At 33.3% G+C, this 12566-nt stretch overlaps 3 protein-coding genes across 3 annotated transcripts; 1 reads left to right on the top strand and 2 right to left on the bottom strand.

Annotated features, from left to right (window-relative positions):
- Positions 1-7303: 7303 nt before the first annotated feature.
- On the bottom strand, positions 7304-8669 carry PFICI_00163 (uncharacterized protein; the record flags this gene model as incomplete). Its single annotated transcript, XM_007828744.1, has 4 exons — positions 7304-8161; positions 8227-8334; positions 8390-8409; positions 8465-8669. The coding sequence occupies 4 exons, from the start codon at positions 8667-8669 to the stop codon at positions 7304-7306; spliced, it is 1191 nt and encodes a 396-aa protein (XP_007826935.1).
- An 852-nt stretch (positions 8670-9521) lies between these two features.
- Positions 9522-10397, top strand: PFICI_00162 (uncharacterized protein; the record flags this gene model as incomplete). Its single annotated transcript, XM_007828743.1, has 1 exon — positions 9522-10397. One exon carries the CDS (start codon positions 9522-9524, stop codon positions 10395-10397), a length of 876 nt encoding a protein of 291 aa, XP_007826934.1.
- Positions 10398-10807: 410 nt separating this feature from the next.
- Positions 10808-12355, bottom strand: PFICI_00161 (Chitinase 1; the record flags this gene model as incomplete). The annotated part of the gene is made up of 4 exons (XM_007828742.1): positions 10808-11790; positions 11948-11997; positions 12058-12156; positions 12225-12355. The coding sequence occupies 4 exons, from the start codon at positions 12353-12355 to the stop codon at positions 10808-10810; spliced, it is 1263 nt and encodes a 420-aa protein (XP_007826933.1).
- Positions 12356-12566: the final 211 nt, after the last annotated feature.

The raw sequence follows: 12566 nt of genomic DNA, 5'->3' as shown, positions 1-12566 counted from the left end.
CCCTAATAATTGCGATATTTTTATAGAAAATTTAGCTAGTTATACGATAATTATTATAGCCGACCTTTTTTTTAAATATAATTAAATTATATTATACCCTAAATCTAAAAATATAATAGCGTTTATAATTTTTTTAAACTTATTACGTATAATAATTATTTTTTAAAGTATTATTAATTTTATTATTTATTTTTGCAAAATTTTTAAAAATTTTTTATATAACCTTAAACCGGATATTATATAAAGTTTTATAAATAATATTAGTATTAAAAGCTTTTTATTTTATTATAAAAAAAATCCGGAAAAAATAAAATAATATACCTTAATATACGAAAATAGGTTTTCGAATATTTAATTAATATCGATAAAATATTAATTAATTATAAGCTAGCCGGGGCTATTATTAGCGGTACGAAAACGCAATAATATTAATTTTTTATAATAATAATAAAATATTTTTATAATACCTATAAACGGAAACCCGGAAAATCCTTAATAATTAAAATCCTAAAATAAAAAAACTTCGATAATATTTTAAATATTTAATACTTCCTAGGCTTAACGGTATATTTTAAATCGTTTATTATAAATTATATTATTATTAATTTATTTTTAATTAAATTTTTACACAAAAAAATAATTTTTATTTTTAAAAATATAAAAAAAGCCAATATTAATTAGCTTAAAAATACCTTTATTTAAGCTTTAATTTTCGCTAAATTCGAATAAAAGAACGGTATTACTATTGTTTTCCTAATTAATATTAATAATTTTAAATAAAGTGCTATATTTTATATTATTAAGGATAAAAAAAAACCTATTTAATATAAAAGCGGTATTTAAAAAAATACGGAATTAAATTACGATATTACGAAAAAAAAATATCGTACCTTTTTAAAAATATTGCGAAAATTAAAAAATTATTTATACGGTATTCGGTTTATAATTAAAACCGACGCTTAAATGCTAATCGCGCAGATTAATAATAATTCGAACGATTTGCCCGGCGTATTAATTATAAAATAATTAGCTTAAATTAATAATTTCGATTTTAAAATCCGCTATATATTTAGGAAGTTTTATATTGCTATAAATATATTATCCCGTAAGCCGCTTAAACCTTCCGACGAAAATAATAATATTTAAAAAAAAATTTAGATAAATTTTTAAATATAAAACTAAATATTTTAATAATTGCGTTTAATATTTTAAATAATAATTAAAACGGTATAAAAACAATCGTTAATAATAACGCTTATTTTTAGTTTTATTTTAATATTATTAAATATTTTATTATAGGCGAATTTTTATAAATAAGATTTAAAAAATATATAAGGTTTAAAAAAGCCGCGCTAAAATATACTTTTTAAAACGGTATATTTTAAAAAAAACCTTTTAGCTTTAAAAGTTATAAACGAATATTTAATAATTAAAATAAACGAATATATATTATTATTTAAGCTTATAAATAAGGAAAATATCGTAAACGTAATATTATTTATAAATCGGTATTAGCATTATACTATTAGCTAAAAATATTCGATAATATTACCGACGTAATTAAATTTTATATAATTTGCTAATTTACGACGAAAAGAAAAAAATATAACTTTTTTTAATTTTCTAAACCTTTAAATATTTTTATAAAATAGGTTATAAATATTTAATTTTTAAGGTTATATTATAAAAAAACCGCTATTATAAAAGCTAGGGACGCTTTTTATAAATATTTTAAAACTAAAGCCTTAAATATAATTAATTTGGCTTTAATTAAAGATTTTATTATCCGGAAAATTATCCTAAAATACGGAATACTATTACGATTAAAAATAAACGGCGGGTCGGAAAATAAAAAAGAATTAATTAAATTTATTAATAATTTTATAATTAATTTGCGTATAAATTTTTTTTATATTTTTTAAAATTAAAAATTAATTAAAATAAATTATATACCGATTGCTAAAATATTTTCGATTATTATAAAAAGGTTAAGTATTAGTTAAAGTAAAGCTTTTTTATTCGCTATATTTATTAATTAGATTTCGATACGATTTTATACCGGGTATTCGCCTTTTTTTTTTATATACGGATATTACCTAATTCTTCCTTTCGAATCGGCTATATTTACGTAAAAGATTTTTAAATAGGACTTTTATATATTAAAAAATAAAATATTAAAAAACCGTATTAAAATGCTTATAAAATTAAAGGCGGATTTAATTAAAATTAAATAAATTATCCGGGATTATCGGGAGTAAATTGCGCATTTAATATTTAAAAAACGTATTTTATTATAAAAGAATACGCTATTATATATCGGAAATTTAGTTATTATATATAATTTTTTTAAATATATCGATAAATTAAAAGCATAAAAATTTAAATATTATTAGAAAGGGCCGTATTTAATTAAGTTTATTTTTAATAAATTTTTATACGTATTAGAAAAAGTCGACGGTACGGAATTAAAAAGATCCTTTTTTAGTCGATTACTAAAAAAATTCTATAAAAATAAAAAAGGATTTTAAAAGGCCGATAACCTTAAATAAAACTATTAGATAATAGCTATAACTAAAAGTTTCTTTCGGATAACGGCAAATTATAAGGCTAAATTATTATTACGAAATATTCCGGTTATTTGATTATAAACTAAATAAATAATGTAACGTGCCGGGGAAAAAATATTAAATTAAAGGAAAATTATTAACGATATATCGGATATAAATATTAATATTTAAATTCCTTAATTAAATATTTAATAATATTTAGGTTAAATATAAAATTATTTTTTTTAATACTTTTTATTATATTTTTTTTTATATTGCTTTATTTATATTTTTTATTTACGAAGTTTTATTTTATTTTAATATAATAAAATACCGAGATTATAAGCTAAAATTAATACGCGAAACCTTTTTCCCTTATTATATAATCGTTTTAATTATTATTAAATATATACGACTTTTATTATAACTTTTTTTTTTAACTTTTTATATTATATTTAGTTCCTTTTTCCGTATATTTTATTTATAGCTTTTTGCAATTTTTAAAACTATTTTCCCTTAAACCGAATTAATATTAAATTATTCGAATTATTTAAATTGCTTTTTTTGCGACGAAAAAACAAAATACGTAAAGCGTTAAATTAATTATATTAAAACTCGTAATTATATATTATAATATTTATAATATAATTGCTATATTAATTTTTTAAAAATCTTAATATAAATCGATAACCTAAAAACGGATATATTCCTATACGAGCTTTTTTACGATTATATTAAAATTTTGCTAATTAAAAATAGGTTTTATACGCGGAGCAAAAAACTATTTTTTTTTTCCGTATATTTATATAAAAAAACCAAATATTTTTATAGGTTTTCGAAAAATTTAATAAAGGATACGACCGTATAACGAGCTATTATTAATTTTTGCGAATAACGGATATACGCGATAATTTTTTTTAAATTTGCTACGATTTAGAAATTTTATTATAATAATATTTATATATATAATTATTTAAAATTTTTAATTAATAATCTTTTAACGAAAATAGCGGTTTTTAATAAAACCTTTATAAATTAAAATTATTAAGTATTTAAATATTTAAATAAATTAGCCGAATATTGCTTTTTATAATTAGGCTTATACCGGAATATTTACTTCGTAAATTATTAAATCCCGCTTTAGGTTTTTATTTTCGGTTTCGTTAATTTATAGCGATATAATTTTTTTTAAAAAAATAAAATACTAAAAAATATTAAAATTTTTTTTTCCGAATATAATATATTCGGTAATAAAAAAGATTTTAAATTAAAAAATTAATATAAAAGCTACCGACGATTAAATTCGGCTAAAAGCATATATAAATTCGATAATAGGTATATAAAAAATTATAAAAAAAAAGCGGGTAACTGCTTAATATTTAAAAAAAATTAATTAAAATTATAATCGCAATTTTTTTATTTAGCTAGGAAATAATTCGATATTTAAGGATTATTACGGAGGCTAATATATTTAGGGTTTTCGGGATATTTAAATAAAAAGCGACTAAATAAGATAAAATTAAAATTAAAAAATAGCTAAACGTTATATATAAAATTACGGTTTTCGAAAGGCTTTTTTAATTTAAAAGGCTCCGAATTTCGATATAAACCGTTATATTTTAATAAACTGCTAATATTAGGATAACCGGCAAAAACGTTAATATAGCTCCGGTCGCGATAAAAAATAAAAGCTTCGAAGCCCTTAATAAAATCGGCCTAATTAGGCTTTTTAATATAATAAATGCGAAAATAAATAATATAATCGCAAAAAAAAAAAGAAATAGCTTTTCGAGCTTTTTGCCTTTCCTTTTTTTTTTAGAGTTTTTTAATAATATTTTAAATAAAAAGAAAAAAATAAATTAATTTAATTAAATAAATAGGAAAATAATATTAATTTTGCTATTCGGGTTATAATTATAATAATAAATAAAAAAAAAAAAGTATATATAAATATAATATTTTATAATTAATTAAAGGGGGGCCCGAGCTCTATTTATAAATAAATAATTTGCGTATTTTCTAAAAGCAGGTTATAATTTATTTACGGTAATTACGGTAAAAAGTATATAAATTAGATTTATTATTATACTATAAATTATTTATTATAAAAATCTTTTTCTTTTTTTTTTTTTTTTGCCTACTTATTTTTTTTTTAACCTTTATTTCTAGATTTCGCCCTTCCTTTTTTTATTTAAGCTAATATTATTTTTATTATTTTAAGCTTAATTAATATATTCCGCGATTATTAGCTATAGCACTTATTTATTTTCTAAATACCTTTTATTTTTTAAATACCTCCGTAAGCTTACGACCTGCTAATTATATTTTTTTTCGGCTAAAACCTTAAATACCTAATATAAATAAATATAAAGCCGATAATTATTTAAAAGCTAAAAAATTTAAATAACTATTTAAATCGGATTTTTTATATTTTATTTAAATATTAGCGGTTTATTAGGCAAACGAAAAAGAATTGCATAATTTATTTAAAATAATTTATTTATTTTATATTAATTAAAGCGAAAATAGCTTACCTAATAAGCTTAATAACTTTAAATTATTTATATATTTAATACCCGCTTATTCGAATATAATAAATTTTATTAAATATAAAAATAATTCGATAACGGCTATTAATTTATTAATTAAATAATATGCTAAACCTCCGGAATAAATTCCTAAGCGCGATTAAAGATTTATTATTAAAAATCTAGTATTATTAATTAAAAAAATAAGCGAATATATATAAGCTAATAATAACGAAATAATTATTATTTTTAAATTACTTATATATTATTATTAGGACCTATATAATAAAATCGTAATAAAGCTTATAATTAAAATAATCGCTTATTTTCCCGAAAATATTATAATAAATCGCTTATTTATATAATATTAATAAAATATTAAAAATATAAATACAAAATATTTTTTTTTAATTAGCAATATACCGTATATATAAAAAGCTGCTAATTAAAATATTAATAATTATTAAATTAGCGGATTAGTTAATTTTAGTTACCGACGTTTATATATTATCGATAATAATAATTCTAGCTTTTATAAAGGAAAAGCGAAAGTCCTTTTTAACTAAATTTAGAAATAATAAAAAAAATTTAAATTTATTAAATCCGGCTTTTATCCTGCCCGCGCTAATTTAATTAAAATTTTTCGATAACCTAATTCCTAATTTTATAGCCTAAAAGTAATAAATTGGTTTTCCCGACTTTTATATAACCCGTTATCCGTATTAAAAAAAAACTAATATTTTATACCTAATATTAAACGGCTATAAATAAATTTATATATTCGATATTTAGGGATTAATTAAAATTTTATACGCTTAAAATATTATAATTATTCGGAAATAATATACAATTTATATAATACGATTACCGGTCCTATTTACGATATTATATATAAATATATCTAACCTTAATACCGAGCTGCTTTTAACCTAATAAAAGCTTAAAACCGCAAACCTCCTTTTTTTTTTAAAAATACCGTCTTTTAATTTAAAAAAAAGCTAAAAAAATATTTAAAAAAGTTTATTAAAAAAAAGGGTTAATTTTGCTTATTATTTTTTATTTATTTTTTTAATTAGGCTTAAAATTAAATCCTTTACCTCCGAGCCTTTTTTTTTTGCCTTTATTTAATTTATAATTTTGCCGGCTATAAATATAAATTAAAAAAAAGGAAAAAAATCGTTATCGATACTTTAATTATAATATTTAATTTTTATCTTTTTAAATACCTTCCTCCTTGCCTCCGAAATATTAACGGTAAGCATTAATCGACTTTATATATATAAAAAAGGGATATTAATTAAAATATTACGTATCGATTATTATTATATTATATATAAAGATAAAATAAATAAAAAAAATTTAAAAAATATATAGCGGTTATAAATAAAAAAATAAGCAAATAGCCTATTACCGATACGGAATAACAAGCGATAAAAAATGCTTAAAAAATTAATAATAATTAAATTATAGCATTTAATATAAATAAAAAAAAATAAATAATATAATACCGCTATTATTAATTTATAATATTATTATTAAAAGGCTTAATAAATAGCCTTAAAAAAGATTTAATATAAAAGTGCTAAAAATACTTATTAAAAATAGCTATAAAGGCTTAGCTTAAAATAGCTTTATAAGTCCTTTCGGGACTTATAAACCTTTATTTTTCGTTACGTTTAATATATAGGACTATAACCTATCGTTTTCTTAATCAAAACTATTTCCATATATTTTAAAATTTTATATGCTATTTAATCAAAAACCATATAAAGGCTATAGCCTTACGGCTATCCGTCTTAGGTGGGGGTTGGTTTGGTTTGGTTTTTGTTCCCCATCTCATGATTCGCTGGACAAATGTGGCATATGACTTGCCGCATGTGGCCACGGACTATGATCCCACTGGAAATATATCTCGCCTGGATGTCTTCTATGCTACCCTGCTGAAAGCTGCTGCTCCAAACAGGGACGAATGGATCAATAATCATTTGAGCAAATGGAGAGACTTTTGCACATCCGAGCCGCGATTCCACGAGGTCGGTGGCGCACGTTATACGATGATTGGACCAAATCATGTTGTAGACTTTTTAGCAACTTTGCGATCGGCGTTGCAAGACAGAGGCGTGTAAACAGTGACTTGGCGAAGTCTTGGTACATAGTTGCAAAGCTTTTGTCTTACAGTCCGTGACGATGCGCTTTGTTGCATATTTCCAATTCTTCCTGATTCTCTTGTCAAAACCAGGGGTGCCGGGTCTGGTGAATTCTTTTAGCAACGTCAACATCATAAGACTCCTCGGCGCCGAAACTTGTTGTCCGTAGAATTGCCGTCTCAAGCCGTGGATAGCTATCGTACGTGATATGCTTCGGGTCGCCTGATTCCTTGGAGGGCGATTGCGAGCCAGGTCTGTTTATGTGCTGGAACTCATGGGAGCTGGGCCACAATGTCTGCGGGTCCTCCTTGCTGCGTTGCAGGCGCGTGATGGGTGACCACGACCTGATTGAGACGATTATCTGGGCAGCGTTCATGGCACCAAAGAGCTTGGGAAGCGCTGGCAAGCATAATACCAGGATTCCGCAGAGGCCTTCGACGAGACCACAGACAACAACTGGAGAAAAGCTATACGTAATGTCGCCCACAGGCTTGGAAGTGGCGGTCTTGATAGTCATGATTAGGCGGCCGGCTGCGGCGCCGCATGCGAACAAACCGATAGCAAACACAGTGGAGGTGCCCAACTTCATTCTGGCGGGCAGATTCAGCGACCAAATGGTCTTCTGCGGTATAATAAAGATGGCGACATCGATAACTAGGTTGAAAGTGCCGTTAATCATGAAGAGTGTTGGGGTGTCAATACGGTTGCATGAGCCAGGCAAGAGTATGTTCCACTTCCGCTCATACGGGGTGCAGGCAATGTTATCCAAAATCGTGGTGATGACACAAAGGATCGCATTAACCCATAATACGAGCCAGCTGGCCCAGAACACAAAGTTGTGATGCCCTGTAGGGCAGAATAGATGAAGCCATTCCAAGCAGATTGCCGTTTTAATCATTGAAGAAAATGCAATGAATAGCTCGGTGGCCAGGAAGGATAACTGGTACGTGAACTCAGTACAACTGATGCGCCAGAGCTGGTTGCCATGAGAGGGTGTGAACCTACATGCAAGAAATCCGGGAGATCGCGGACTCGTATATCCCACTGGTGAACAAAAAGGCCAGGTTTCTCACCTACTTTGTAGATAAAGCCGATTTCTGTTAGATATAACGCCTGGTTTTCTATACTTAGTGCCGTGCCCTTTAAGGCAGTTGTGCTTGATACGAACCCAAGCTATAACGAGGACATCTAGTTTCGGTTAGGATCTAGCGTGATTGCATTTCGACAAATCATGGATACATACAGTCTCCAAGATGTGGACTCTTGAGGAGGAAGAATCGTGTGTAAATGCGAAGAGCAACCACGATGCTGGAAAGAGACGCACATATCCAAAGGGTCGCAAATGCATAATCATTCATGTTTGGTGGATTTGAAAAGTTGGGTATAACTCCATCTGGAGGCGTAAGAGCCGGCGAGTCGAGGAACCCGGCGGCAGTCACGTTAGCCATTTTGTTGTCGTGATGAAGGAATCCCTTGGCGTTATGATATAGAAATATGATACATAAGATAGAAAGAGTCTGAAACTAGGGAAATCGTCGAATGGCCGACACAATGTCCCTGTGTTCACTGCCTGACGAAAATTCACTTGTGTATGAGTGTGAGTAAGCGAGCCTAAGACATCAGCACGGAATACGCGTGAGACCTGGAGCCCGAAATAGAACTAGGAGCAAGAGGGGTTGATTGCCTGCGGCCCCCAAACCGCCCGCTGCGCCGTTTGAGGGAAGAACTTTCGAAGAGCAGCACGCGGAATGCGGGTGGTAAGGCATGGTATCATGCAGGCACTACACACCCAGCTTAGGAGCAGGTGTTGATTGGCAAATTGCTGATGTGTTACCGATACCAAGTCTTGTGGCTGTGGCAAAGCTGCCACAGAAAGCCTCGATCGTTTCTTCATTCGTCACACTCATGCTGACGTGCACAGAGCCTTGCATTGAATCTATGTATTACAGTCTTGGCGGTTAGCTTGGCACCAATGTCGTGTCTTTATCCTTTTTTTTTTTCCTTCCTCACAGCGAACTTGGTTTGGGGGTCATACAGGCAGACATCCTTGGAGGAAAGAATGACATGTGTTCGCTTCCTTCAACGAGCGGCGTCACAAAGAAACTCTTGGCGCCACACGCGTCAAATTTAGCACCAAGCCCTCGGCACGCGCCGAAATCCAGGTACCCGTCAACATCGATCAGAAGACAAATCACATGACTCCAAGCCCAGCAGTACTTGTTTCTTTGGTGTTTTTTCTTCCTTTAGGTTCATAATCCTAATCAATATTGATGATTGCCAAGTGAGAACCCATGCCTGCGATGGCTCTGCCTTTGAGAAGCCCCGGGCTGCGTGCCAAGATTCAGCTGCCCCCGTCGGTCATTACACGCGTTGGCAGGGCGTCGCGGTCAGCCGCCTTTTACCAATCAACAGCGCGCTTACGGCATCGCCAGGAGAGACGTCCCGAAATACTCCGATTGGCGCGAACGAGATGTTCATTCCACTCTTTGACGTATCGCAGAGACTCAGCAAAGGTCCAAAGTGCTACAAATCCACAAAATACCGGTGAGCTCTCAACGGAGGGCATGGTCCAGTGGCTTCTGGACAATCATGGCGACGCGAAATGGGGCTGGGTCATTTACAGGTGCACCTACAAGCCGGAATTAGAGGACCGCTGGCAGCAATTCAAGCGTCTTCTGGAAGAAAACATACGGGAGGATATAGCCGCGTCTGATGCGCCTCAAATTGCCGACAGTCTCGATTGGCCCATTATCGAGGACCCCGAGCTCGAGGGCGCCTCGCACGAAGCGCTGAGACGCAGGTGGAGGGAGTGGGTGCGAAAGGAAAAGCCCAATGTCAACACTGAAGACTATGCCTGGGACCGAAGCTCACGCCACACGTATTTCATCCAGGTGGATGATGAAGGACTCCGCAGCGTCCTATATGATCCCCACGATCCGGGGGACCCAAATAATCAAATGCGTCTCAACAGCGGCTACGTGAGCCTGGTCAAGGGCTGGAAGAATCCCCTCTCGCCCGAGGAGGCGACTAATGAGTTTGGGGACATTGAGGACAATGAGGACTGGATGCACATTTGTGCAGACATGGTTGCGCCTTACTTTTACGTAGAGGTGGATGACCCCGAGTCGTGGTATACATTTTACAGTCCGCCGCCAGGCGGCGTCTGTATTTGGTAGTACTAACCTACTGGGACAGTCGACCCCGGATAGAAGGTAAGCAGTAATGCACTCAGGCAACGCGACGACCTGGAAATGTCTTGAATGCAAGATCGAGTTGTATAAATAGTAATATGTACGATATGAAGATATAAATGTAGTCTGAGGTATCTTGAAAAAAAAAAAAAAAAAGCAAAAGAGATAACAAAAGGGCTCATATCGATAGCTGAACATAATCGTGCATCTGGCCAGGGCTGTAAGAAAAAGCATAGCCAACTACCAATGCGACAAGAAGAAATCAAATCAGATCGAAATCATCAAGACCCCCTGGGCCATACGCTCAACGCCACATGAAATGAAAAAGGCGGCATCAAGTCCAACAACTGAGATACAACGCCCGAAAAAAGCATGCTTACCCCTACAAAGCCTTCTTAGACCATACCAGCCTTGATGTTGTCGTACTGGCTGTCCGGGTAGCTCAGCAGGTTCTGAGTGTTCTTGATGGACCCGAGGCTGGAGTAGCTGGTCCCAATCAGACTGTCGGAGCCATTCTTGTCCGAGCTGGCCTCCCAAAACATGCTGCCGCCGAGTCCCTTGCCCTGCAGGTAGCTAACCTTGCGCTGGATCATCTCGGGGGTGTCGTAGGTGATGAGCTCCTGCGTGGCGCTATTGTACGAGTAGGTGGCGCCGGCGACGGCGTCGTAGATTTCCGTCGCCCCCGCCTTGGGCAGCGCCTTGTAGTCCCAGATGCCATTCTCCCAGGACCCGGAGCCGACGCCCGTGTAGGGCTCGCCCACGCCGCTCGTGGCCTCAAAGGCGCGGCCGTAGATGGGCATGCCCAGAATGATCTTGTCCGACGGCACGCCCGCGGCCAGGTAGTCGGTGATGGCGGCGTCGGTGGAGAATTTGGTGGCCGTCGGGTTGCTGGCGTCGTAGTACAGGTTGGCTTGGTGGCCCGACGTGTTGTCCCAGGACCCGGCGTAGTCGTACGCCATGAGGTTGAAGTAGTCGAGCACGGCGGCCATGCTGCTTAGCTGCAGCTGGCTGTAGTGAGCGGGTCCTGCTGGGGAGGCGACGGTGAGGAGAAAGTGGTAGCCGGGCGCGTACTGGGCGGCATAGTCATCCAAGGCGGAGCGTACGGTCTGCAGCAATGACACAAAGTTGGCGGCTTCGGTCTCACTTGCCGGGTACTCCCAGTCGATATCGATCCCGTCGAAACCCCAGTCCTTCATCAGGGTAATAGCCGTGGATGTGAACGTGGCGCGGCTAGCAGCGGTGCTGGTAGCAGCAGCAAAGTTCGTGCTGTATGTCCAGCCACCAATACTGAGAAGAGTCTTCAAGTTGCGATTCGCCTTCTTGAGGAGGTATAGTTGTTTGACGCAACCATATGCATTGTTGCCCACATCGTTCCATGCTGTGTCTAGTGTTAGTCTATGTTACAGGCCAAGGAATCAGGTCAAGGGATGATAGTATCGTTATGGGTAGTGGTATGATTGGTGCTGCTGTGGTGAAAGTCCTAGGGGAATGAGATGGATACACCAGTGAAGGTAAAAGAGCTGTGTGAAACTTACAATCTCCGGCCCAGTGGATCTGGTAATCAGCATAAGAGTCCGACGAGTAGCTGTTATAGATATAGTTAGCCTTGAGAGACCCACTAGATCCCAACAGAATTACCACTTACACGGTGCCATCCTGTTGAATGTTAGCAAATGCATATAGTACATGCGTTATCTCTCCAGCTGGTAACATTTGTGGCGTATAGGCTCGACCATAGATACCCCTAGATCATTATAAGTATATACTACGAGCATAGGTATGCAGTATACCTTGATGTATACTTGAGCTTACCAGTTTACGAAATAAACCGAATTCTCATAGGAAGAAGCCCGTTGCTGAATAGCATTGATGGGACTTGACATACCAAAACTGGCATGTAGCGCAATGGCGCTTGCCAACGCCTTCAAAGCTGTGGTGAACATTGTAGGGAATGAATCGAGAACAGAACCAAGACAAAGCAATAGTGGTATGGGAGCTGAGAGTCGGCGCTGGAAGAGTTGTTGCGATTGAAGAACAAAGCAAGCCAGTGGTTAGTTCATCAACGACTATACTTATACATGAACTCGCTTCGACAAAGATAAGCGATGGGTGTGTTGGTGCCGTTTGATGCCTTTACTTGGCCACCGATAATTT

Source organism: Pestalotiopsis fici, assembly GCF_000516985.1.
Source record: "Pestalotiopsis fici W106-1 unplaced genomic scaffold PFICI_Scf_1, whole genome shotgun sequence".
NCBI classification, from domain to species: Eukaryota; Fungi; Ascomycota; class Sordariomycetes; order Amphisphaeriales; family Sporocadaceae; genus Pestalotiopsis; species Pestalotiopsis fici.
This window is presented reverse-complemented; position numbering and strand designations above follow the sequence as displayed.